At 43.4% G+C, this 25,086-nt stretch overlaps 1 protein-coding gene across 1 annotated transcript in view; it reads right to left on the minus strand.

Moving 5' to 3' along the window:
* The window catches only part of RASSF3 (Ras association domain family member 3), a 78,881-nt gene that overhangs the window by 2,776 nt on the left and 51,019 nt on the right, over positions 1-25,086 (minus strand). The window contains exons 2-4 of the mRNA XM_004381549.2: positions 7,724-7,831; positions 4,849-5,086; positions 2,199-2,308 (exon numbers count right to left, since the gene is read on the minus strand). Coding sequence (XP_004381606.1) covers positions 2,199-2,308; positions 4,849-5,086; positions 7,724-7,831 — 456 coding nt within the window. The remainder of the gene's footprint in view (positions 1-2,198; positions 2,309-4,848; positions 5,087-7,723; positions 7,832-25,086) is intronic.

Raw genomic sequence — 25,086 nt, forward strand, 5'->3', positions numbered from 1 at the left:
AGGTCAGCAGTTCGATTCTACCAGCCACTCCTTGGAAACCCTATGGGGCAGTTCTACTCTGTCCTATAGGGTCGCTATGAGTTGGAATCGACTCAATGGCAACAGGTTTTGTTTTTTTTTTTTTTGTTAAACAGGTCTTCAATGGACCTACTTTTCCTCACCTCTACTGCTCCCTAGTGGTAGCCACCATCATACTTCTGGGCCCCTGCAACAGCTTCTACCGGGCCTCCTCACTCTACTCTTAGGACCCTCCCCATTTTATTCTTCGTACATGTTAAGTTCTCCAAAGTAAAGACATTATAAAATATCTTCCCCTCCTACCCCCTGACCAACTATGGAAAGTTTCTTCCTTCAATTAGTTAGCCTTAAAGCAGCCTGGAACTTAAAATACAATGTAAAGTTCAAAACTAAGTTCACAGAATTCCTTCCCAGATCCTGTAGCTACCTAAAATATATGCAATACTTAAAAGACCAATGACAAGAAAAATAAAACTGTGAGAAGATTATGCTCATGTGTCTGGTTTAAGCTTTCAGAGGAAAGGCTGCCTGCCATATGCCAAACTGCAAAGCCAAACCTGACTTCTGCACCCAGCTTTCTCCCCGGAATGAGTTGGAATTTTTAAAGTTTCAAAACATCAGAATCAAAAGAAACTTCAAAAATGTCTTCCTAAAACTCCTTAAATTCTAATGTACACTTACATACAAATTTAGTATTTATAAAGCAAGTTTACAAACATTTCACATTTGTGACTAAACCACTTTTTAGAGTCTTCAGTCCCACTTTACAGATTTTAAAACTGAGAACTGATTTAGGAAATAATATTAGAATCATTATTGCCTGTCCTTGTCATAGAGAATGTGACCCAGCTGGAGCTGGGCTCACAAGGACTCACAAGGACACATCAACTGGGCCCTGAGGTATAAAGACAATAGCTAAGATAATCTTGGAAAATATCTTTCAGAGTGCCTTTCACATAAGCCAATCAAACACAACACAAAGACTTTCCACTCTTATCTTTTTCTATTAGCATTTAGGGAGTAGAAAACAGTTGGACCAGTGAAGACCCTCCTGACTCTCATTACTGAAACCTGTACAAATCACTGTTAAGAAAGACAACTCAAAATGTAGGATCACAGTTTCTAGCCAATCTGTGAAAAGGCAAAGCTTTCAATGGTTTTGCCCATTTGTAATGTTAATATATACTGATAACTCTGGCTGTGGCAGCATACTTATCCGTTTTCCCACTTTTGTCTGTTCTGTAATATTTCTTTAGATTCGGGCAGACATTAGCTCTGGCAGCATGCTTGTCCGATTTCTCACTTTCGTCTTTTTGAATATATGCTGAATAAAACTCTCTTTCTGCTTTACTAAACGTTGTGATGTTTTTTCCCTATAACAGAACTGAAAGATTAGAAGATTTACTCTAATCTATCAAGAGGAATAGCAGAAAGAGTCCTGGTTACCTAACTTTTAACCTAGTAGCCCTATGCCCACTGCATTGAGAACTGTTCAACATGGACAATTCATACCATTTCCTGTTCCAGACAGCAAACGGAGACCCACAGGTTGAGAGATTTGCTCAAGTGTCATTTAAAGTTGACCCTTCATCTAGAGGACAGTCTAAAGTGCTTTTTCCTTCAATTGAATTGGCCTAAATACAGTCCTCCCTGGAGAGAAACAGCAAATGATGCATATGCAAACAATTGCTTGACCATTTGACTGGGCAGGGGGGTAAAAAGGTGATAGAAAGTGTCTTTCATGGCAAGAAGACTGAATTTCCTTCTATTTCGCTTTAGAATGAATTAGAGACTTCTGTTAAGTAGCAAACATGTGGAGGGTGTCCACTTTCAAAGTTCAGCTGGATTAGAGTAATCTGGAGGGGGAATGGGTGAAAATGACTCTCTGGGTGGAGATTATCTGCAAATTTCATTGCTTCCCACCTATGAAAATTACCGAGCAGTATAATGTTAAGAGAATTATACTGTAGACTAACTTTGGGCTCGTTTCTGACCATTCAAAAACACACAGAAAGCTTTCCTCTACAGGACCACTTTCCCACGATACAGACAGGCAGACAGACACTGACTCTCCCCGCCACCCCGACCCCCCACCCCCAGTGGTAACATCACTAGACTAAAGCAATAAAATGAGGTCAGCTGTTCTGTATATTTGAAGGCAATAATGAACACTCACTCACCTCTCCAATTTCATGCTCACGAAGAACAAAACTAAGCGTGTCTGTTCTAGGCCCCGCTACCAAACGCAGGTAGAGTGGATGTTCTTGGTCTGAGAGCTTGCAGGCGTAGACTGAGTAGGGAAACAAGCAGCCTGTTAGAGAGTATTTCCTAAACCACTCCCCCTTTACTACCCCATCCTCCAGATAAAGGTGGTGGTGTGAGCCATCAGGAGTTGACTCTGACTCCTAGCGACCCCATGGGACAGAGCAGAACTGCCCCATAGGATTTTCTCAGCTGTTATCTTTACGGGGTCAACTGCATCGAGTTGATTCTGACTCATAGCACCCCTGGTGGCACAGTGGTTAAAACGCTCAGCCAGCCCCACCGGAGAAGGATGTGACAGTCTGCTTCCATAAAAATGTACAGCCTTAGAAACCCTAAAGGGCAGTTCTACTCTGTTCTATAGAGTAATAAGTAATTTTCAAGAATAATTTTAAAAGGATAAAGCAAAAAAGAAACCCACTGCCGTCGAGTCGATTCCAACTCATAGCAATCGTATAGGACAAAGTAGAACTGCCCCATAGGGTTTCCAAGGATGTAAATCTTTACAGAAGCAGACTGCCACATCTTTCTCCTGCAGAGGATGGTGAATTCGAACTGACGACCTTTTTGTTGGCAGCTGGATTTAACCACTGCACCACCAGGGTTCCTTTTAAATGGGTAGCAGTCCCGTTCAAAATGGAGTCCTTGGGTGATACAAACAGTTAACGTGCTCAGCTGCTAACCGAAAGTTTAAAAGTTTGAGTCCACCCAGAGGCGCCTCAGAAGAAAGGCCTGGTGACCTACTTCCCAAAAAATCAGCCACTGAAAACTCTATGGAGCCGTTCTACTCTGACACACGTGGGGTCATCATGAGTTACAGCTGACTCAACAGCAACTGGCTAAGTCCCAAAATAGACTTATAATTAGTTCTGCTCCTTTTAGAAAGCAAGATAAGAAACTAAACTCGGCAGCTCCCTTAACAAAAATAAAAATATACCATCGAAAAATATGAAATCAGAGCTCTAGGAGCAAATCTCTCTACAGATTATTTAGAATTAGCATCCTCACACAAACTAAGCAATCAGAACACAAGCTCTGGTGGCTTCAAGCACAGCTATATGTGTCCCCAGCTATCCACATACACACACAGGGTACTGACCCTGCCTATGGTATTGAAAGCTTTGCCAGCCATGAGGGTAATATTTCAGCGGGATGCTCTTACTGTCAGATTGTGCAGCTGAAGTCCAGGTAAGCAGGCAAAGAAGCTGGCAAGATGAAAATGCTACCTGAGCCCACCTACATTATTTTGGCATTTCCAGATACACATACATACACGTCCCCAGCACAGATTCGTCTGAATTGTAAGTGCAGACTTCCCTGTAAATACAAACTTCCTCACACAGCTAAGCCTGTGGCCTCTTGGGGATAAGAACTCTGGCTTCTTCATCTTTGTATTCTGGAATCTTCTTGGGGATAGGACCCTCGCCTCTTCATCTTTGTATTCTGGAATCCACTCCACGGCACACAACAACAGCCTATGATGTGTGTTCAATAAATGTTTGCAGACTCAGCAACTGGCTGGGTTTCATTCCCGAGCAACTGCAGGACATTCCTATCATGTCAAGGTTAGTATATTTTCTTCAATAGCTGCTTTAGGCTTTATCCAGAAAAACCAGACAAGACTTAAATAGCTTATTGCTCACACATACACACCATTTTCAAACTAGCACTTAGGGAATAACTAAATCACTGTTGTCCACGATTGGTATCAATTTCTGCTCAACTGCCTGACCTGGAATATCTTACTTAGTATCACGGAGTAATTTAATATTCTCTTGCTATCCACTGAATGTAAGTTCAGACAGACCGACCCCAGATCAAAATGTTATTCACCCACTGTAGGTGCCTCTGGGGGGCAGGGTGCCAAAATGTCCCAGTGTAACACCAAGCGAGACAAGCTGAGGACACAGAAGAACCCAGGGCTGTGCCATTTACATCAGTAAGTCTGAAATGTGCTGGAATACACACGTCTCTCTCCCCATCCTCAAGCTCTCATAGAACTCAAGGCCACCACACCACTCTGTGTCCAGAGTGGAAATGTGCTACTGAAAACTTAAGACAGAGGCATTCATTTTTTTCCTTAATGAGCATTAAAGTCAAAGCTATCCCCAGTCCCCCCAAAAAAACCCAAAGCTACCGCCACATACACATCACAAAAACCAAGAAAAAAACCAAACCCGTTGCCGTCGAGTCAATTCTGACTCATAGCGACCCTACAGGACACAGCAGAAGTGCCCCATAGAGTTTCCAAGGAGCGCCTGATTAGATTCAAACTGCCAGCCTTTTGGTTAGCAGCCGTAGCTCTTAACCACTACACCAACAGGGTTTCCATACATCACAAAGCCTTCCCTAAGTGCCCATCACACGTGGATGCCTCTGTGCTCCCTCAGACCTACAACTGTCCAACTCAGGAAACATTAAGGGCATGCCCCATCACAACGGGCTACAGAATCTGTCCCCCAGGCTCTGACATCACTGACACAGACACTCCCATAAGTCTTCTTTCTACTAATGAGGACAAAAGACAAACAAAAACAGAACCACTTTGATTAAGCATGGCCTGGGTACCTTGATCTTCCCTGTGGCAACGCTTATAAAGTGCAAACTTGGCAGGGCTATCAGTCACGTGAAACTTTTTGAGCAGGGCCTCAATCACTTCCCCGACAGTGTTTGTGCTGCTGATATGAAGTGTATTCATACAGCCATTGCTAGTGGCAGCGAGTTTTCCAGGATTCTGAGAAGTCTGTGGAGGTCTGCAGAGTTCCATCTGTACTTTAATGAAGCCAGTGTAAATCCCATTTGAATTCTGAAGAGGTAAGAAAAGAACACACTTAGTGGGTTGAGAGTGGCATTTTAGGGAAAGGGATTTAATTTCCTAGTGCTTCAGTAACAGAAATACCACAAGTGGGTGGCTTTAACGGAATTTAACAGGAATTTATTTTCTCAAAGTTTAGGAGACTAGAAGTCTGCAATCAGGGCAACAGCTCTAGAGGAAGGCTCTCTGTCTGCTCTGAGGAAAATGTTTGTCTCAAGCTTCTCTAGCTCCTGCGTTCCTAGGTTCCTTGGTGATCTCCATGTGACATCTAGCCTTCCCCCATTTGTGCTTCCTTGCTTCTCTCTGTGTCTAATCTGCTCCTTTTATATTTCAAAAGTGATTAGGGTTAAGACTTACCCTACACTGATATGGCCTCATTAACTAACAAAGACAACTCTACTCCCAAATGGGACTGCATCCACAGGCATAGGGGTTAGGGTTCCAACACGTATTTTGGAGAGACACAATTCAAGCCAGAACAGAGCTCATCAAAACAGGAAGGTGAAACACTCTTTCCTTTGTCCTTTTCTTTTATAGCTTGGTGGCACAGTTTCACTGGCCATTTCCTCTGAAGGAATGACCTCAGAGGGAGAACAACACACCCCAGCAAAGTGCTTTCAGAGGCAAGATCTGAAGGGTGATGTGGTGACTGAAGACGCCCCCTGATCAGGGCTGAGATCTGGGCCCTGATCACTCCCGCCTCTGCGGCTACATGTGAAAGGTCAGGGCCCAGGTGCGAGGGGACAACTCCGCTGGAACCAATGCTAGCCAAACCACAAAGCTTATCAGGGCTTGGGGAATATGCCTAGGCTAAACGCTCAAAGGAAACATCATCCTCACCTAATAACTATCACACAAACAAGGGAGGTCACAAGACTGTGAACTACCTAAGTAAACAACGAGTTGACGGTAAGAAAACAGGTTATGGGGAGAGTACTGACACATTGTGGGGATTACAGTTCAAGGTCATGAAACAATCTGCACAAGAATCACTGACTGAAAAATTAATGTGCTATGTAAACTTTCACCTAAAGCACAATGAAATGTTTTTTTTTAAAAAAAAGATTATTTTCATTCCCAGTGGCTATTATGGTATGTACTAGATTACAAATTTTGCTTACACTTTTTTCACACAGCATATATTCCCTATCACATGGGATACATAATGATGCATTTCAGGCATTTCAAGCAACAATATTTTTAAAACAAATTCTAGCTAAAATGTGAGCTACAGATATTATAAGCACTTGTCCTAATTTATGGTAAAACTACAACTTTGTAAATTGCCAAAAATACTAATAAATGGTCTTGTTTTCACTTTTTTTCAAATTCAGTGTATTTAGAAAACAATGATTGTAATACTTTATTAAAATAAATCCTCAGGTGTTATAAATGACACAGTTAAAGAATTAAAAGCCTTTTTTTGGTCCATTATTTTTCTTCTTTTCCATAACACCAGTTTATAATACTAATGCACTTGTTAATTCTTATAGAAAGTATTGTACAATACTTAAAATTTTTGTGTATAAAACAATGTGGAAACTTGGATCTGTTTTGATCTGTGTGTGTGAGGGGGAATACAGCAAGTGGAATTTTCTCCTTTCATAAAAAAAGTGTCTGAAAAAAAGGAGAAATATCACTGGTGGAATAATGAATAATCTTGGGATTATCTGACCCCATCCTCATCCTTGGTGGAGTCCCCTTGGGGAAAGGAGAGGGATCCTTTACCACAAGGGTTTATATTTAAAAGCTCCTCCCCTAAGAGTCACAGAATTCAGTAGAGCCTGTTTTAAACGGGTCACCCTGTCCTTTGCTGAACTCTGTCAGTTCAGAGACAACAGACTGAGTGGCAAGGGTCTGCGGGCCCTGGAAACTAGCACCAAGAGACGGCAGGTGCCATGTGGAAGGTCACCAAGTGGGTGGGCAAGACACAGGCCCAGCTCAGTCCAGGGCAACATGAACACACTATCTTTGTTGTCAGCTCTTGTTTCACTGTCCCTAAGTCCTGTCCCTTTCTCCCTCCTACACCTTCACTCCCCACTGTGCTTCAAACAGTGTGGTACAATGTTGTAGAAACCTGTAACAATAATGGGTAGGAAGGTGAATGTTATATACCTCAGTTTACACTGACAACCAGCTGAAAAAAATCCCAGCTCAATTGTATTCTAATCCATGGGCACAAAATCCTTTTTGTAACACCTACAAATCTATTTATACAAGCTGTGTCTGAGGTCTTGTTAAAATCTGAGTTACTACATGTACATTATGTATGTGTGTGTGCGTGTATATATATATATATACATAAGTACATACATGCATGCTAAATGGGCAATGATTACATTCAATGTTAAAAATCTTTTGGGGTCCAATTTTTTTTTTCTAAATCAATTTTCAAGGAGTGTTTCCCTTTTTTAAAGCCAACCCAGCAACTGATTGAGAAAAAGGTATTTCTAAATATAAATTTAATTTGAAAAATGCAAAAATATTCCATTTTCCTGTCTTACATACCTGGACCATTAAACTTCTGTGGATGTTATTCAGAGATTTAAAAATATACCAACTGTCGTACCAGCAACTTACATTTGTCTTTTCACAAGTGTCAACCTAAACAGTAATGTGAGTGCTTACCAAGGTCATCTTCAATTTGTCTGTGACTGCTAAATTGTATTTATGAACCTTCTCTTTGATTTCCTCTTTGCTGAGGTAATTGTACGTTTCCTTCTCTTTCTCCACATCCTAGAAGAAAAACAAGTCATGCCACACATAACAATCACAGAAAAAAAATGCAGATAAGCCAAGGTTCTTGTCACATTCCACCCAAGAACAACCTGGTGCATTTTACTTTGAAACACATGAACACACACATACTCCTCTGTTTCAAACTCTCCAAGCTCACCCACAAATTATGGTTCATTTTCTTCAGGATTATAGTCTTCCTGGGGAACATATAAAAAAAAATTAATATGTCCGCAACTAAAAGCTACACTTCATTAGCTATCATTTTGAAAAATTGTCTTGCTTATTAATTTCCCTTCTGCAAAAACACCATACCCTCAGAACACCTGCTCTGTTGGCCATTTCTGTTTTAAACAACATTTAGACACATATCAAAGGCTTTCTCTTTCTATTAACTTTATGGTCTTACAGCTTTACAATATTTATCAGCAAAAAGTATAGTTTAAAAAAAAAATTGCTGTCGAGTCAATTCCAACTCATGGTAACCCCATGTGTGTCAGAGTAGAACTGCACTCCACAGGGTTTCCAATGGCTGTAATCTTAAGGATGGGTTCCCTGGGTGGCACAAATGGTTAAGCACTCGACTACTAGCCGAAAGGCTGGCGGTTCAAACCCACTCAGAGGCTACTCAAAAGACAAGTCTGGTGATCTGCTTCTGAAAGGTCACAACCTTGAAAACTCTATGGAAAAGTTCTTCTCTGCACACATGGAGTCACCATGCATTGGAAATGACTTACAACAACAATCTTACGGACGTAATCACCAGGCCTTTCTTACACGGTACTACTGAGTGGATTCAAACCACCAAGCTTTTGGTTACTAAACAAGTGCAAACCATAGGTGCAGGGACGTAAAAAGTATGGTACAAAACCAGACCAAACCCACTGCTGTTGAGTCAATTCTGACTCACACCAACCCTACTGCATAGCAGTTAATAAATATTAACTGGAACTATTATTGACCCACCAAACTATACACAACTACCAGAGGGTAATTTATCTTCCAAACAAACCCCCATGTGAAAACACAAGTAGTCAGACTTCCTCGCCCCCACACACACACCTGGGGAGGGTGGGGGTGGAGAGTTAGGGAGGTATTTGCTAAATGCTCTTCTTCTCACTGTGAAGAATTCACTAATGATTTATTGTCTACAGCTCAACCAGTCCATAACATGCTATGGCTAATATGGGCTCACAATGAGCCAAACTGCCATGTTTTGTGACCCTGACAAAGCCAAGTATATCAGGCATCTGCCTTGTATCATGTTTAATTCTCCCAACAATCTAACCAAGTATATATTATTATTCCCAGTTTCCAGATGAAGACATCAAGTTCTAAGAAGTAAATTACCCTGCCAAAAGAAACTTAAGTGTTATGTGGAAGTAAATGGAACTCAGCTGCACTCTGATCCCCATGCCTACCAACCCTGACTAAATGAAACCTCTAACTACCTCCACAGGATCCTCCCACTTACCCTCCCCAAAATGAGCCAATCAGCATCCCCACTTTACAGATAAGAACTCTGAGACTTACAGAAGTCAAGTGGCTTCTCCAAGTACAACCCAACTAGTTAAAGCACCAAACTCCATTTTAATCCAGGTCCTCTATGTTCTTTCCACTAAATCAATCAGGTCCCCAAGGTTCTGGGTGTGGGTGTTTGAAAACTTAGATAAAGAAAGGCTGTGTGATGAGATTCAAACCTGAGAAGCAACTCAGAAAGAAGAGGAAAAGTCCTAAACATCTTTAAGACCAAGAGAGGAAAAGCAATTAAAATGTGATGATTTATGCCCCCCTCCCCCCACCATAAAACCTTTCTGGGACCCTCTTCCAGCCATCTCATCTCGCCACCCTCACAGCCAGTTATCATCCAAGCAAACATTTGCTCCCACTACTCACTGGACTGGTGTGACAAATACACATGGAGTAGCTGCTACAGAACTTGCAAGAACACCTTACAGGGTATAAAACGATTCCTAATCTTCCAAGTCTCAAGTACATTGCTTTTAGACCCTGGGAAGGGTATGCCGATTATAAATTATCTCAGTAAGTTTTTACTGTACTGCCCTGGTGAAGTCTGACAGGTCAGTTAATAAAGTAATCCTGGAGAGATATCAAGGAGCCCTAGGGGTGCAGTGACTAAGCACTCGCTTAGCTACTAACCAAAAGGTCAGCTGCTCCACAGAAGAAAGATGTGGCAGTCTGCTTCCATAAAGATTACAGCCTTGGAAGCCCTATGGGGAAGTTCTACTCTGTGCTATAGGGTCGCTCTGAGTCAGAATCCACTAGACAGCAGTGGGTTTGGTTTGTTTGGAGAAGTCTCAGCACAATATGTTCACTCCCTAGCTTCAGGGAGGCCTCAGGGTCCTTGGGAGCATTCTATCTGCCAGTGCAAAACTCCAGACAATCCCAGTTTTGCTGTCACTTGTTAAAGAAAAAAAGAAAGAAAAAGCTGTGGATTAAAATAACTTGGCAGAATCCTCAATGACTAATTTTCAAAGAAACTTAAAACACACACTACATCTTTCTGCTTGTCCTGTTCTTTCTAATCCACAATGAGCTAGCTAGCAGCCATAACAAAAGAAGAAAATGAGGTCGTCTTTGTTTCTACATTCATCTTTAAGTATTAACTGTCCAAAGACTATTAAAGCATATACTAAGACATTCACAATAAGAGACTAGAATTTCACAGATGTGGGATGGGAGGGTGGCAGGGCAAAAGGACACTTGAAAGCGTTATCATTCCAGCAAGACCTGGGCTCTAGTCTGAGTCTGTCACTGCTAACCGATGTCCTGGTGCTTACGAACCTTTCCATGTTTCCTGTCCAATGGTGACTAAGGTAGATCATCTCTAAGGTGCTTCCTGGTCTAACAGGATCTGACTGCAAAGATCTGAGGCTGCTTTCACTATTGCGACCAAGAGGGCAAGATTGTTCTATTTGAGGAATCAGAGAAACCAAAGCCCATCATTAAACACCCATGAAATGGCTGGTTGCACATATACAATAAATCCGTTTAAAAAAAAACCCACTGCCGTCGAGTCGATTCCAACTCATAACAACCCTGTAGGACAGAGTAGAACTACCCTATAGAGTTTCCAAGGAGCACCTGGTGAATTCAAACTGCCAACCTTTTGGTTAGCAGTCATAGCTCTTAACCACTAAGCCAGCAGGATCTCCATATACAATAGCATATATATATTCTCCTGGGTTATACCACCAACCAGTTTGTCACACTGTGGTGGCTTGCATGTTGCTATGGTGCTGGAAGCCATGCCACTAGTATTTCAAATACCAGCAGGGTAACCCACAGTGGACAGGTTTTAGCAGAGCTTCCAGACTAGAAAGAAAGGCCTGGAGATCTATTTCCAAAAACTAGCCAATGAAAACTTTATCGATCACAACAGAACACTGTCCGACTTGCTTGCTTTGAACACACCATTGGGAGGGAAGTAGAGGGCCAACAAAGGTGAATGAGACCCTGGGTGAGGTGGATGGGCACAACAGGTGCAGTGATGGACTCGAACATGGCAGCAATCCTGGTGATGATGCAGGACTGGGCAACTATTTGTTCTGCTGTACACAGGTCACCATGAGTCTGTCTATCAGACTTAACACCATCCTTACGCTCCCTCACATCAGCAGGCCACAGGCAACAGTCACAGAGGCTCAGGGGAAAATCAAAGCAGCAAGCTGGTCTAGAAAGAGGAATTTTCCCTGGATCACTCACATGTAAGTAACTGAGACATGCTTATGTAACAATTATGCTTCCTTCTCAGATTAAGGAGCCCTGGTGGTGCAGTGGTTAAGAGCTCAGCTGCTAACCAAAGGTCAGCAGTTCAAATCCACCAGCCGCTCCTTGGGAACACTATGGGGCAATTCTACTCTGTCCTATAGAGTCGCTATGAGTCGGAATCAACTTGACAGCAGCAGGGTTTCTCAGATTAAAAACCAAGGAGACTGTAGGGAGCAATAACAGAAAAGAGATGGAGCCAAGAATCTACAAAAATCCCTTCCAGGCTAAACATCTCCTTATTAAAAGATTAAATGGGAAGTAAATTCTAGGGAGCAGCTAAATTCCAGAGGGCTGTGATCCTGTATTTTTAAGTCAACTAATTTGCAATCCTACACCAAGGCCACAGACCATGGTCTGGTCATTCAACAAATATTTGCCAAGCTTCTGCTGCATGCCAGGCACTTGCCCAAGCTTGGAATATGGCAGGCATCCCCCCACCCTCTTAGCACAGGTTGAGTATGAGAAAGGAATGAAGGAAAAAGAACGTTTCAAAAATGATAATGCCATGGATTAATTGCATCCCCCAAAAAATGTGTGTAGCAACCTGGCTGGGTCATGATTCCCAGTGTTGTATGATTGTGTAATCTGATGTGATTTCCTTATGTGTTGTAAACTCTATCACTATAATGAGATTATATGTGATCTCCTTATGTGTTGTAAACTCTTTCACTGTGATGAGGTTATACAGATGAGGTCGACAAGATTAGATAGTGTCCTAATGCAATCTCTTTTGAGATATAAAAGAGAGAAATGAGCAGAGACACATGGGAACCTCATACCACCAAGAAAGCAGTGCTGGGAGCAGAGCGCATCCTTTGGACCTGAGGTTCCTGCGCAGAGAAGCTCCCAGACCAAGGGAAGACTGATGCATCACAAGGACCTTTCTCCAGAGTGGAGAGAGAGAGAGGATCTGATGCCCTGAATTTGGACTTGTAGCCTACGGGACTGTGAGAGAATAAACTTTTCTTTGTTAAAACCATCCACTCCTGGTATTTCTGTCAGAGCAGCACTAGATGGCTAAGACAGATAACTAAGCACAGTTTCTCTCAGTGAGGGGTCTGGCAGCAGGGGGAGAAGGCACAGAAGTCACAAGCACAGGTCCTGGCGCAGAGTTCACTGGTTTCGTTTTGTGTCAGGACTGGATACAGACTCTTAATCTGGAAAATTACCAAGTTGTTTATCCCTATAAAAGAGACTACCCCCTTTTCTCTCACACAGGAAAGAATTCTCCCACCTTTCCCCCGAATACACTGAATGATAATAGAAACTATTTATTGTTGTTAGATGCCACTGAGTCAGCCCCCAACTCACGGCGACCCCATGATGTACAACTGAATGAAATACTGCCCAGTTCTGCACCAACCCCATGACTGGTTGCAGATCAGACCATTACGATCCATAGGGTTTTCACTGGTTGATTTTCAGAAGTAGATCGCCAGTCCTTTCTTCCTAGCCTATCTTAGTCTGGAAGCACCACTGAAACCTGTTCAGCATCGTAGCCAACACACAAGCCTCCAATGACAGCAGTGGCTGCGCATAGGTGCGCTGCCAGGAATTGAACCTAGGTCTCCCACAGGGAAGGTGAGAATTCTATCACTGAACCACCACTGTCCTCACATGGGAACTACAGCCTTTGGGAATACAGCTGTATTAACTAAAACAAGGGAAAGAATAGAACACAGAGGGGGAACAGTAGAGGCAACAAGTGCAAAGGGTGAAAAAGCAAGGAAAGTTAGGTTTAAAAAAAAAAAATTGTGGTGGGCGTGGAATAGATAAAATGTGGAGTATAAACATGAATCTTTAATTGTGAGGGTGAGAGAAGGAAATGGCATGCGGCAGAGCAGTCGGTGAATAATACATGGGGTATTGTTCTTGGCAGACAGTAAGGGTGTGATGCTGTGCCTGAGAGTGTCCATTTGGTAAGCTACAAGTCATCTTTTTCTAAGTCACTTTCATTTGTATTTCCCAAACCCTCAAATTTATCAGAGGGGGAGTTCTTTTAAGCACAACTATAAACCCTAGATTCTTCTCTCATATTTTCATCCAGCAAGCCCTCTAAGAGTTGCTCTCGGGTTAGCTGCAGTTCCTGGGTGGGGTCACAGCACTGTTTTTTCTTTTTTTCTCATGAAGGACACACCCTACCTCACAGAGACACAGGAGTCCTGATGCAGCACGGTCCACATTGTGCTAAAGGAGCATGGATCGATCCCCTGATACAAACCAGACTTGCCAGGAATATAATCCTACCAATCTGGGTAAAAGGAGCCCTGGTGCTGCTAACTAAAAAGTCGGCAGTTCGAATCCACCAGCTGCTCCTTGGAAACCCTCTGGGGCAGTTCTACTCTGTCCTGTAGGGTCACTATAAGTTGGAATCAACTCGACAGCAACAGGTACGCAATGGCTAAGTGCTTAGCTGATAACCAGAAGGTCAGCAGTTCAAACCCACTAGCCAAGTTCTTAAAGCTGGGAGAGAAAAGACCTGGCAATCTGTTCCTGTAAAGATTACAGTGTAGGAAACCCTGTGGGGCAGCTCTACTCTGTCCTATAGGGTCGCTATGAGTCGGAATCAACCCAACAGCACAAAACAACACCCATCTGGGTAAAGGGTCAGAGAAGTTTTGGTACCGTTCCTGCAATTTTTCTGCAATTCAGAAATTATATCGAAATAAAAAATTAAACGACAAAACAAATAACTAAAAATAAAGCAATTGTTAAAGAGAAAGAGGGAGAAGATGAGTTTACCCTTATGGCCCCCTCCTCTATGTTAGCGCAGTGGAGGCATGTGGGCTATGGTATGGACATACTATGAGGTGTGAATCACAGCTCTGACACTTTCTAGCTGTGGGACCAGAGGCAACATATTCCACCCGAGCCTCGGTTTTCTCACCTCTGTAAAATGTGCAAAGTAATACCTACTTTATAGGACTGTTATAAAAATATTAAACAACCCATTACTCAATAACTATTTATTGAGTGCCTACTGGTGCCAGGCTCTATGTCAAGTTCTTAAAGCTGGGAGAGACCATTGTGGTCCCTGCCTTCCCCCCTTTTCTTGGCTCACAGTCTAGTTAATCTCCACTCCTCACTACCCCCCACCCCACCCAGCTCACGCCTTTTTTTTTTTTTTTGAATCACAGACCTTAAGAAAGAAAGCTATGAACCTTTTTTCTAAAAAAATAATGCACATAGCAGATACAATATATGCACAGTGCCTGACACCAGGCGTATGATACAGACACGCAGTAAATGGTGTTGTCACCTCCTTTTCTCTGGGGGGAATCCCATGCAGAGCTCCTTTGACACCTGGCCGGGACTGGGGTACAGCCTTTGTCGGTGAAGGGTAAACGGAGCAGGCCAACAGGTACTTTCTCCAAGTGAGGCTCAATTCCATGAATCTACCCTTTTTACCTCATTTCCAGCTTTGGAAACAGGCTGGAGTACCCAGCGCCATACACAGAGAACAGGTCCCAGCCTTGTACTGCATACAGAATAAAGCACCAGCAACCTTCGTACCTAAGATCACACAGTTCTTGGAGCAGTGGGTCCCTGCTGCAAGTGGAATTCAGGGATAGTGTGAGGTCAATCAGTTCTAGGTACGGACTCCTTTGGATGTATGTCTTCCAGGTTCTGTTCCAGTAAGGACATAAAATACCATGGCCTTGACTGAAATAAAAAAAACTTCTCTGGGAAAATCTTTCAACCACAATCAGGGAGGGGCCTATTAGCAAACCAGAGCAGATTTGCACTCTAGCAAGGTATTAAGTAAGTGATTTCTAGAAGCTAGAGAACAAGCAGTAGGAGGCTCAAAAGAAATTTTCAACAGGTTAAATAACGTGCTTCTAAACTAGATTAAGGAGCCCTAGTGGTGTAGCGATTAAAAGCTTGGCTGCTAACCAAAAGGTTGGCAGTTCGAATCCACCATCCACCCCTTGGAAACCCTATTGGACAGTATGACTCTGTCCTATAGCGTCGCTGTGAGTTGGAATCAAGTCAACGGTGATGGGGGGGAGGGGGGGCACTGTTCTGAGATTTCTTTTAATTAGAGATGCAAAGTGGAGAGACTCTATGATGAATACCAACTTTAAAAGTGCTGTCACATAAAGTAAAACCGGCATAGCCTACGGGGGTCTTAGATCTAGGCTGGGTGTATGTTTTGCTCAACACTAATAAATGTGTAAGAGAAGAGCCGCTGGGGACAGCCGCGTATTTACATTGAACATCTGTCTAACATTCTTCACATTCAGTACCACAGCCTCTAAGATGTTAAAGTAGGCAAAGATATGAAGTGGCCCAGAAAGTTTTCTCAAATAAGGAATCCAGACCAGCGCTGCCCAGTAGCATTTTCTGCACTAATGGAAATGTTATGTATCTGTATACATACAGTCTACATTTGCATGGCCCAACGCAGCAGCTATGAGCAAGTGGCTGCTGAGCACCTGAAATGAGGAACTGAATTTTAAATTTGATTTGATTTAAATATAAACAGACACACATGGCTAGTGGTTCCATACTGGACAGTGCAAACCTAGACTGTAATGCTGTTGTTGTTAATGCCTGTCAAGTAAGTAGGCCCCCGACTCATAGCAACCGCATGCACAACAGAACAAAACACTGGCGTGCCCACGATGGCTTACAGATGGGACCGTGTGAGCCACAGGGTTTTCACTGTATGATTTTCAGAAGTAGATCACCAGGCCTTTCTTCCTAGTCTGTAGGCTCTGCTGAAACCTCAGCATCATAGCAACACACAAGCCTCCACTGACAGATAGGGGTGGCTGTGCATGAGGTGCATATGGCCAGGAATCAAACCTGGGTATCCCAGATTAAAGGGGAGAATTCTACCACTGTATCACCAATGCCTCAGACTATAATGCACACAGGTGTAAATGAAGAGTAAGGAAGGAAAAAAACCCACAAGAAAACAATTTAAAATACTATGTTAAAGTAAAAAGATAACTGTTCTAGAGCAAACAAAATTAATTCTATTCTTAAGAATCAGAACCATTGTTTCTGAGGGTCTCTCTGAGGTTCTTGGTGCTGCTGTTCTTGACTTTAAAAGTAAGCATGCTGCGTGCTGCCATGTTCTCACAGCCCCGTGCTGACGAGCCGCCAGGTGCCATGACTAGAGACTCAATGTTTATCTTGGTGTGCGGCCCTGGCATGCTGATTCATCCCGGCCTGGCCATTCTAGGGTTGGGATTTTTCCCCAAATGGGAAGATATTTTTAAATGGCAGGATACAGAGCTGAGGCTTTATTTCCATTCATGCGGGAGTTATGGGGCTCATCTTGCCCAAATTCAGCTTGTGGAATCTCTTCTAATGCAGCCAAGTGATCACTCTGTTCATGCTTCCAATGGGAAGGGAAGGGAGGGATGTAACAGCCCCTTCACTCTCCATTATCAACAGATGCGTCATTCTTATCTCAGGGCAGGAAGGTAAGTGGAAAAGTGGGAGGCAGCTGGAGGGCACAAGGGCAAGGGCAATGCACACAGCATTGTTGAGCAGCAAGAGTGTTCTGTGGAACACTAATCCTCCATGATGTTCTGTGGACATAAAGGGTGCTCCTCCTCTTCCTCTCCCAACTCCCCTTAGAGATTCCCGATGCTCCTTAGAATACTAAAGGCTCTGAGAAGTGCTGCAGTTTAGAAACCTGTATAAGCAGAGCAAGGAAGCCTTAAGAAAACAGATTTCTAATGTTATGAATTTGACTTCATTAACTATGAGCAAATGAGTACATTATACGGTAACAGATATTTCTTTTCTCTTATTAATTACACACTGGGGGATATTAGGGAGTGGATTCTGTATTCATGAGGGGATATTAGCACACCCAAACCACATCTGTTGAACTTGACGATTTTAAACAACCTTTTTATCCCCAAAGCTACTTATTAAATGATAAAAAGAACAGCAGAGGGAAGACTCAGTGGGTATTTTAGATGACTTCTAAAAAAAAATGGAAGGTTGGACCGTGGAGCCCACCCAGAGGTGCCTCAGAAGAAAGGCCTGGTGATCTACTTCCCAAAAGCCAGCTACTGAAAACCCTATAGAATATAGTTCTACTCTGACATACATGGGGTTGCCATGAGTTAGAATTGACTCAACAGCAACTGGTACTGCTCTAAAAAATTGGACTTCAAAAATAGAACTAAGAAGCAACCTTATAAGGATGAAGTACTGCACCAGCCCTCTCTTAAATGTACTTGTAAGAAAGAAAAAGAGGAAGAGAGGGAGATCAAAGTGTACTGTCAATTGCCTTTATGCTCTCCCAACCTTATCTGCCACCACTGTACCACCCTACCAGTCAGCCCATGCTTTAACTCTCCCCTGAGAACACCATATTCGTCCCCCAACTCTGCTGCACACCTCGTCCCCTTCATTTAGAACATTCCAACACCCTTCTAAGAATCCAATCGTCCTGCGTATTCTCGACCCACCCCACCCAGGAAGCCGACCTAACCACAACACCCCTCACTTGCCTCTCTATCCTTGGAACCTCATCTACCGGTTTCTGTTTCCTTTGTTTACATTTGTCTCTCAACTACGCTACAATGTTTTTAAATCTTTCACAGGACACTGTGCTGGAACTAGCACGGGGCTGGGCATGGAGGAGGGGCTCCATTCCCGTTCAGTTGATTCTGATGCTGGTCCTAGAGCCCACTGCCAGAGATAGAATTTGCAATCTGTCCTCTTTCGTATTAGCAATCTGCTTGAAGCTTTTTGCTTACTTCTCAAAACTGAATGAATTTGCAGAGGCATACAAAAGCCTTTGTAATACCAGATACAACATTTTATACGCTTCTGTTGTCCATCTGCATCATCAAAGAACCAGAGTTCTTCAAAGCAGGCCCCTTAAATACCCTTGCACACCCCGGGGGCAGTGAAAGCAGGAACAGGCCCAGCATGTTCCTAAGATTAATTGCAGTTCTGATACACATTAAAAGAGTTGCATCTGGGCCTTCCATGACCTCACTTTTTAAACCCCCTGGTTACCAGTCCGCCATACCCTATATGGTTGTACTTTTAAAACCGGGTCGCATGCCAATAGTCAAACAGCCACTCATTTGTTTGGAGCCAGAAAACACACTTGGCGGTGGACCAGTCTCCCCAGAGTGGCCCTGCTTGAGGTCCCAACCTTGAGGCGTACCAGATTACACTGGGACTTAGAAATCTCAGTCTGACATGTTTTCAAAGGGGGCCAATTAAGATGCTATTCATTTCTGAAAGGTGATACATTTCACAACTGGTTTAACTCTCTTCAGATTCTAGGTGAGCTAGGTAATAAAGAAAGGGAAGATTCTCAGAGGCCTCAGAGTGATGCACATCCAAAGCCAGCTCACCTGCTTTGACAATTAGACAAAGAACCGCTGCAGGTGAGTCAGCATCCTTGCCACAGCCCTGACAGCTGAGGTCCTGGCTGGAATGGAAAAAGCCGTCGATTTCTTTGGTTTTCAAAAGAAGGCGTGTGCTGAAGTTTCCCTGATTATTAAACGAGTGTGTTGGCCCCTTCGAATATTCTGTACCATCTACAAAATCAAATGCCATGGAGTTGGCTCCAAATCACGGCGACCGCATGTGTGTCAGAGTAGAACTATGCTCCACAGGGTTTTCAATGGCTGGTTTTTCAGAAGTAGATCACCAGGCCTTTCTTCCAAGGTGCCTCTGGGTAGACTCGAACCTCCAACTTTTTGGTTAGCAGCCAAGTGCATTAACTGTTTGCCCCACCCAGGACTCTATCTACAGTACTACTCTAATCAAGTACCTACAAAATCAGTCACTGGGTATTAGAAAAACTGGAAAAAAAAATCAATATACCACTGAGAAGCCAGGAGGGAAGTAAGACTGGCATGAGGATGAGAGTAGTGATACAACCTGACTCCAAATTCCAGACCAAAACACCTCACTGATCAAGGCGCTATGGGTCACCCTGCAACCTTCTGCTAACAGCAATCAGAATTGTGGCTTGGGAGCTACAAGTCCACTGAATTTGAGTTAGCTCTTAATAAGGTCACAGTCATGGACCTTTGAACCTTGGCAACAGGGGAGGTTCCAGAGAAAGGAATTGTGCAGGCTCATTTGGAGGAGGGCCACAGCAACCAAGGGAGGAAGGTGGAGCCCATGTGGGAGACTCAGCAGCCTCCAGGCCGTCCGCTCCAGCTCCAGCAACAGCAGGAATCTGAAAATCAAGGACAAAGGCTTGCAACTTTTGCCAACCGAAACCTAATTTGAACAGAGAACAAAAGCCTCAAGGAAACTAGAAATTTCTGAAGGCGCCCTGTACCAAAAAAAAAACCCCAAACCTGTTGCCGTTGAGTCGATTCCAATTCATAGCGACCCTACAGAACAGAGTAGAAATGCTCCATAGGGTTTCCAAGGAGCAGCTGGTGGATTCAAACTGCCGACCTTTTGGTTACCAGTCAAACACTTAACCACTGGCACCACTAGGGCTCCAAAGCTGCCTTGTAGACCAGAAAAATCACCTGAAGCAAGCTCATCTGAAAGACACTTGGTGTCTTCCTCCTTATTCATTATAATATGGAGTCTAAGTTGCCACCACATAATAAAAGATTTAAAACCAACTTCTTAGTGTTAGGAGCCCTAGTCAGCACAATGGTTAAGCACTTGGCTCTTAACCAGAAGGTCGGCACCACCAGCTGCTCTGCAGGAGAAAGATGTGGCAGTTCCACTCTGCCTACAGTGTCGCTAAGAGTCGGAATCGACTCAATGGCAACGGGTTTGGTTTTGGTTCTTGTTAGCTGCCATCAAATTGCCCCCCCCCCCGTAGCATGGCAACCCCAGTCCTGCAACAGGACTGAACAGAAGGAAACACTGCCCAGTCCTGCGCCATCCCTGTGATCAGCTGCAGATCAAACTGTTGTGGTCCATAGGGTTTTCACTGGCTGATTTTCTTCCTAGCACGTTTTAGTCTGAAAGCTCCACTGAAACCTGTTCGTGTCATAGCTACATGCAGGCCTCCACTGACGGACTGGTGGTGGCTTTGCATAGGTGTCCAGGAATCAAACCCGGTCTCCCACATGGAAGGTGAGAATTCTACCACTGAACACCAGTGCTTCATAAAACCAGTTTAGGTTCTATGTTTTCAGGCAACACAAATACCACTGTTGATGATTTAGGGCACAGGGTTGAAGTGCAGACGTTGACAACTTCAATGTTCAGGTGGAGAGTCACATTTAACTCTTTCAAGGCCTGGATTTGCAAATCTCCAATTCTTACTCACTGCAGCCTTACTAGCCCAAATGCACTAGTCCAAACACATTTGTATAGCTCCCTACTATACCATCTGATGTACAGAGAGGCCATCACAAAGAAGAGAGAGAGAATCAGCAGTCCCTCCAAGCCAGACATCTGGATCATGAACATCTTTAACAAATGAACTTCAATGTCTCAAAGGGTCTAACCAAACCAAACCCGCTGCCGCCGAGTTGATTCCTTCTCATAGCGACACTACAGGACAGACGAGAACTGCCCCATAGGGTTCCAAAGCTATAATCTTTACGGAAGCAGAGATCTTTCTTTTCGTCGAATGGCTGGTGGGTTTGAACCACTGACTTTTTGGTTAGCAGCCAAGCACTTAACCACTGTACTACCAGGGCTACAAGGGGTTAAACTATTTTATATCACTCTTCTTGTCCCCATTAATTCAATCCATTCTCTCTTCCTGAATTCTCCTCCCCTCTGCCCCCTACTCCACTCAAGATGGCTCTTTGGATAAATATGTTCATAACCCTTAAAAGGAATGGCTGAAGTAAGAACTGTGCAAGGACTCACTCTTTTGCCACTGGCAATACACAATGAGGAACCATGAAAGATACCCCTCCGCAGCCCTCCAGCCTCAGAAGGACACTGACAGATGTACAAGATGGGCACAAGAACACCTACCTACCTTACCAGCCATTTCTCTCCAAGTGCAACCCCAGGTGTTGCTTTTATCTGAGGAATCACCTTTCTCCTCCCTACCAAGGAGGTAAAATACTCTACAGTAGTAATTGAAAGATAAGTTAGACCACTTCAAATAAAAATCAGGTGGATTGGTGCCTTAAAGAGCTATTTATATAAGCAATTACTAAAGATACTCTTTTCTACCAAAATCCTTCCCTGTCCTTCAGCTTAGTTGTAGACTGGGATGAGAAACACAAGGGTCACTGGAAGACTGTCAGGAACACAAGGTTGGTTGGAGTCAGAAGGCTTGGGGTGAGCCCATGGAAGCTCACAGAAAGAACAGAAGAGGCTGGGGAGACAGATCCCCACAGGAAGAATGCCCAAGGGTCAGGCCACCTTTCGCCCATCTCTCCCACCTCATCTCACTGACGCTGGCCAAGCAGCCCAGTCCCAGTCCAGACCTACCACCTTTGAGAGTTCAGGTACTACTTAAAACACTTGAATTTTCTCTATACTTAGAAGCAAAAAATTATTTCTTGTCAACTATGCCTCCTCCGATTATGTCTCCCTTTCCTTTCTGGTCTCTCTCCCCAAACCAGACCAGGCAGGGTTAGCCAACCCAAATCCCTGGGAGGGGGCAGAGGCGGGAGGAGGATGGCAGCAACTCCCTCAGTAAATGCTCACCATCGCTGTGTCTGGGACACCATGCCAAACCCTTCACAGCCTGGCTCAATTCTTAAAATAACCCTATCACTGGGTACTACTATTATCCCTATTTTGCGCATAAGAAAATGGAGGCTTAGGAGGGTTAATTAGCCTAAGGACTCAGTTAGTGGAGGGTCTAAGTGAAGTATGTACCCAGGTCTGTCTGACTGAAAGCCAATAAACCCAAGAGAGTGGAAGAAAGAACTGCGGACAGAGACAATGAAATTGTGTTGAAACCCTCACGTTTGCCCACTGTTGGTTTTCTAGAGTATTCAACCTGAATGTTGGAGGGTGGGATACTAACCTAACCCGCAAATGATTTGAGAATTATTAATCTGGCCAGGGTAGAAGCCCTGGTGGCACAGTGGTTAAGTGCTCAGCTGCTAACCAAAAGGTCAGTGGTTCGAACCCAACCACTCCGTAAAGATTAAAGCCTTGGAACTACCCTGTGGGGCAGTTCTACTCTGTCCTATAGGGTCGCTATGAATCAGAATTGACTCGATGGTACACCACTGTAAGAACGAATCTGACCAGGACCACTGAGAATGGGTTTAAAACTTAGAACACTATTATGTCTAGCAGTGAGGAAATGGCTAAATAAATACCTTCATATCCTAAGAGGGACCATGCAGGAGCTGTTAACATGAAGCCTACACTAGAAATTTTTAATGAAAAAAAAAAAAAATCAATAGAAATCCTACATCCAATATGACAAACTATGTAAAGAAAAAAGAAGTACCTAGAATAAAGACGGGAAGGAAATATGCTGAAATGCTAACAGTGTTATGGACTCCAGATAGTGGGGTTTGGGATGATTCCCCCCTCCCCTTTTTTTCTCTTTCTTTACAAAATGTCAAATTCTACAAATTTTTCAAAAACTTCTCCCAAGTCCATATGATTTTATTAATCAGGAACAAAAAGGTAAAATCTAGGGGTGAGGGGGATTTGTTAAAAAAAATAATAATAAAATAAATTTTAAAAATAGCCGTGGAAACAAAAATAAACACAAAGCAATTCAGAACGTTGCCAGCATAACTGAACACCGCTTTGATGTGCTCAAGGAGCAAGCTGCCTCCAAATAAACAACGACAACATTGAGAACACAGGCACCACCAACACAGGCAGCACTACCCATTTTCCTTAACATTGACAGCCAATTGCACTTAACAGAGATCAACATACAGAGATCAACATAACAGAGATCAACATAGCTACAGACAGCACGACCAGAGCTCCCTTAGGTAAAGATACGCCTTTGTGAGCTGACAAACAAAAAAGGCTTTTCCAGCTATTAAAAAAAATGCTGCTATATTAAGGACTGCCAAAGGAAAGACAGGTTTTTTTTTAACATCACTCCATCTGTTGACCGATGTATAAATAAAAGCTACCTTTCAGCTGTGCTGGAAACTGGGCTATCAGTATTTGATGGGTGGAGGGTTTTAATTTACAGAAACTTAAATTTTCTTCATAGCGCAGGAGTGCTTGTGTGGCTTTTATAACCTAAGGGTTCATAGGCCCGCCCCTCCAGCTCAGTTTTCTTCCTCGGCTGTGTGCACAGGAAGTCAGAGGCCGGGAGGAAGTGCCCTGACACCCCACCTTTCCTCAGTGCTGGGGTCCTCAGCCAAACCTGCCCCACCACCCGGGGCGAGGTCCTTGGCCTGCGATGGGGGAGGGCAAGGAGAGCGGTAGGTGAGGTAGGAATTTCGCACAGGAAACCAGCTAAAAGTAAAAGGCTGATTTGAAGTGGAAGAAAAAAAGAAATTTAATCCAATGAACTATTGTAAGTATTAGGGTTCTGAAGCAACCATCTAGACAGACGAGTTGCACTTCATTCAAAACTAAAGATGTGGACAGGAAGCAAGTAGCAGACACAGAGAAAAAGAGGTCAACACGCACAGCATTAAACACAGGATATGCGCCTGCTTAGAGCTACATCCTCATTCCCATGTGTGGCATCGCCTGAAACAACAGTGCCCCTGAGGACGTGAGGAACTCTTTTATCCAGTACGCAGAAGGAAACACTCAGCCAAGAAGGACTACATCACATTTACAAGTTCTGAGGCCAGATAACTTTTACAAGGATGTGAATGTTTCATCTTTTTCACTCCTTGACCTAAGTCACTTATTTCCCGTCCAGAAGCGTTTCCAGAGAGTCTTCTAACATACATAACAAAACAAAACTTTTGAAATAGGCACTTAAAGAATGACCACGAAAAGAAATGGGAATATTTAGAATGAAAGGTGTTTGTTCCCCAGGGTTAGATAGTCCATATTGTTCAACTCCCGACTACAAAACCAATTCTAGGTATAACTCAAGTTTTTCCAGGGTGCGTGTAATGTGTAAAATTTCTTTCAATTTAGGACTTTATTTCCTTAAAAACAATCCCCCCCCCAAAAAAAAATCAAGGTTAGAATAGTCAACTTCCAAGTCCCACTATGCTGAAACTCCCCCAATCACCAGGTTTTCTGAGGCTCCAAGCTAGAGTGACTAAAAAGAAAAAATGAAGGGATTGGGAACAGTTTAGTGTTGAGGAACATGTACCAGGCTGGCAGTGTAATAATTTGCATTGCTGATTATGAGAAAATGAAAAGCAAAGCACTGGTCCAGGTGCTTTTTAAACACAGTATTTATCTTATGTCCACTGCTATTCCTAAGGTTTTCACTGGCCCATTTTTTAAAGAAGCAGACTGCCAGGTCCTTCTTCCTAGTCTGTCTTAGTCTGGAAGCTCAGCTGAAACCTGTCCACCATGGATGACCCTGCTGGTATTTGAATACCAGTGGCATAGCTTCCAGCATCACAGCAACACACAAACCCCCACAGTATGGCAAACTGAAAGACACGTGGACAGAACAAGTC

Source organism: Trichechus manatus, unplaced genomic scaffold, assembly GCF_000243295.1.
Source record: "Trichechus manatus latirostris isolate Lorelei unplaced genomic scaffold, TriManLat1.0 scaffold00086, whole genome shotgun sequence".
NCBI classification, from domain to species: Eukaryota; Metazoa; Chordata; class Mammalia; order Sirenia; family Trichechidae; genus Trichechus; species Trichechus manatus.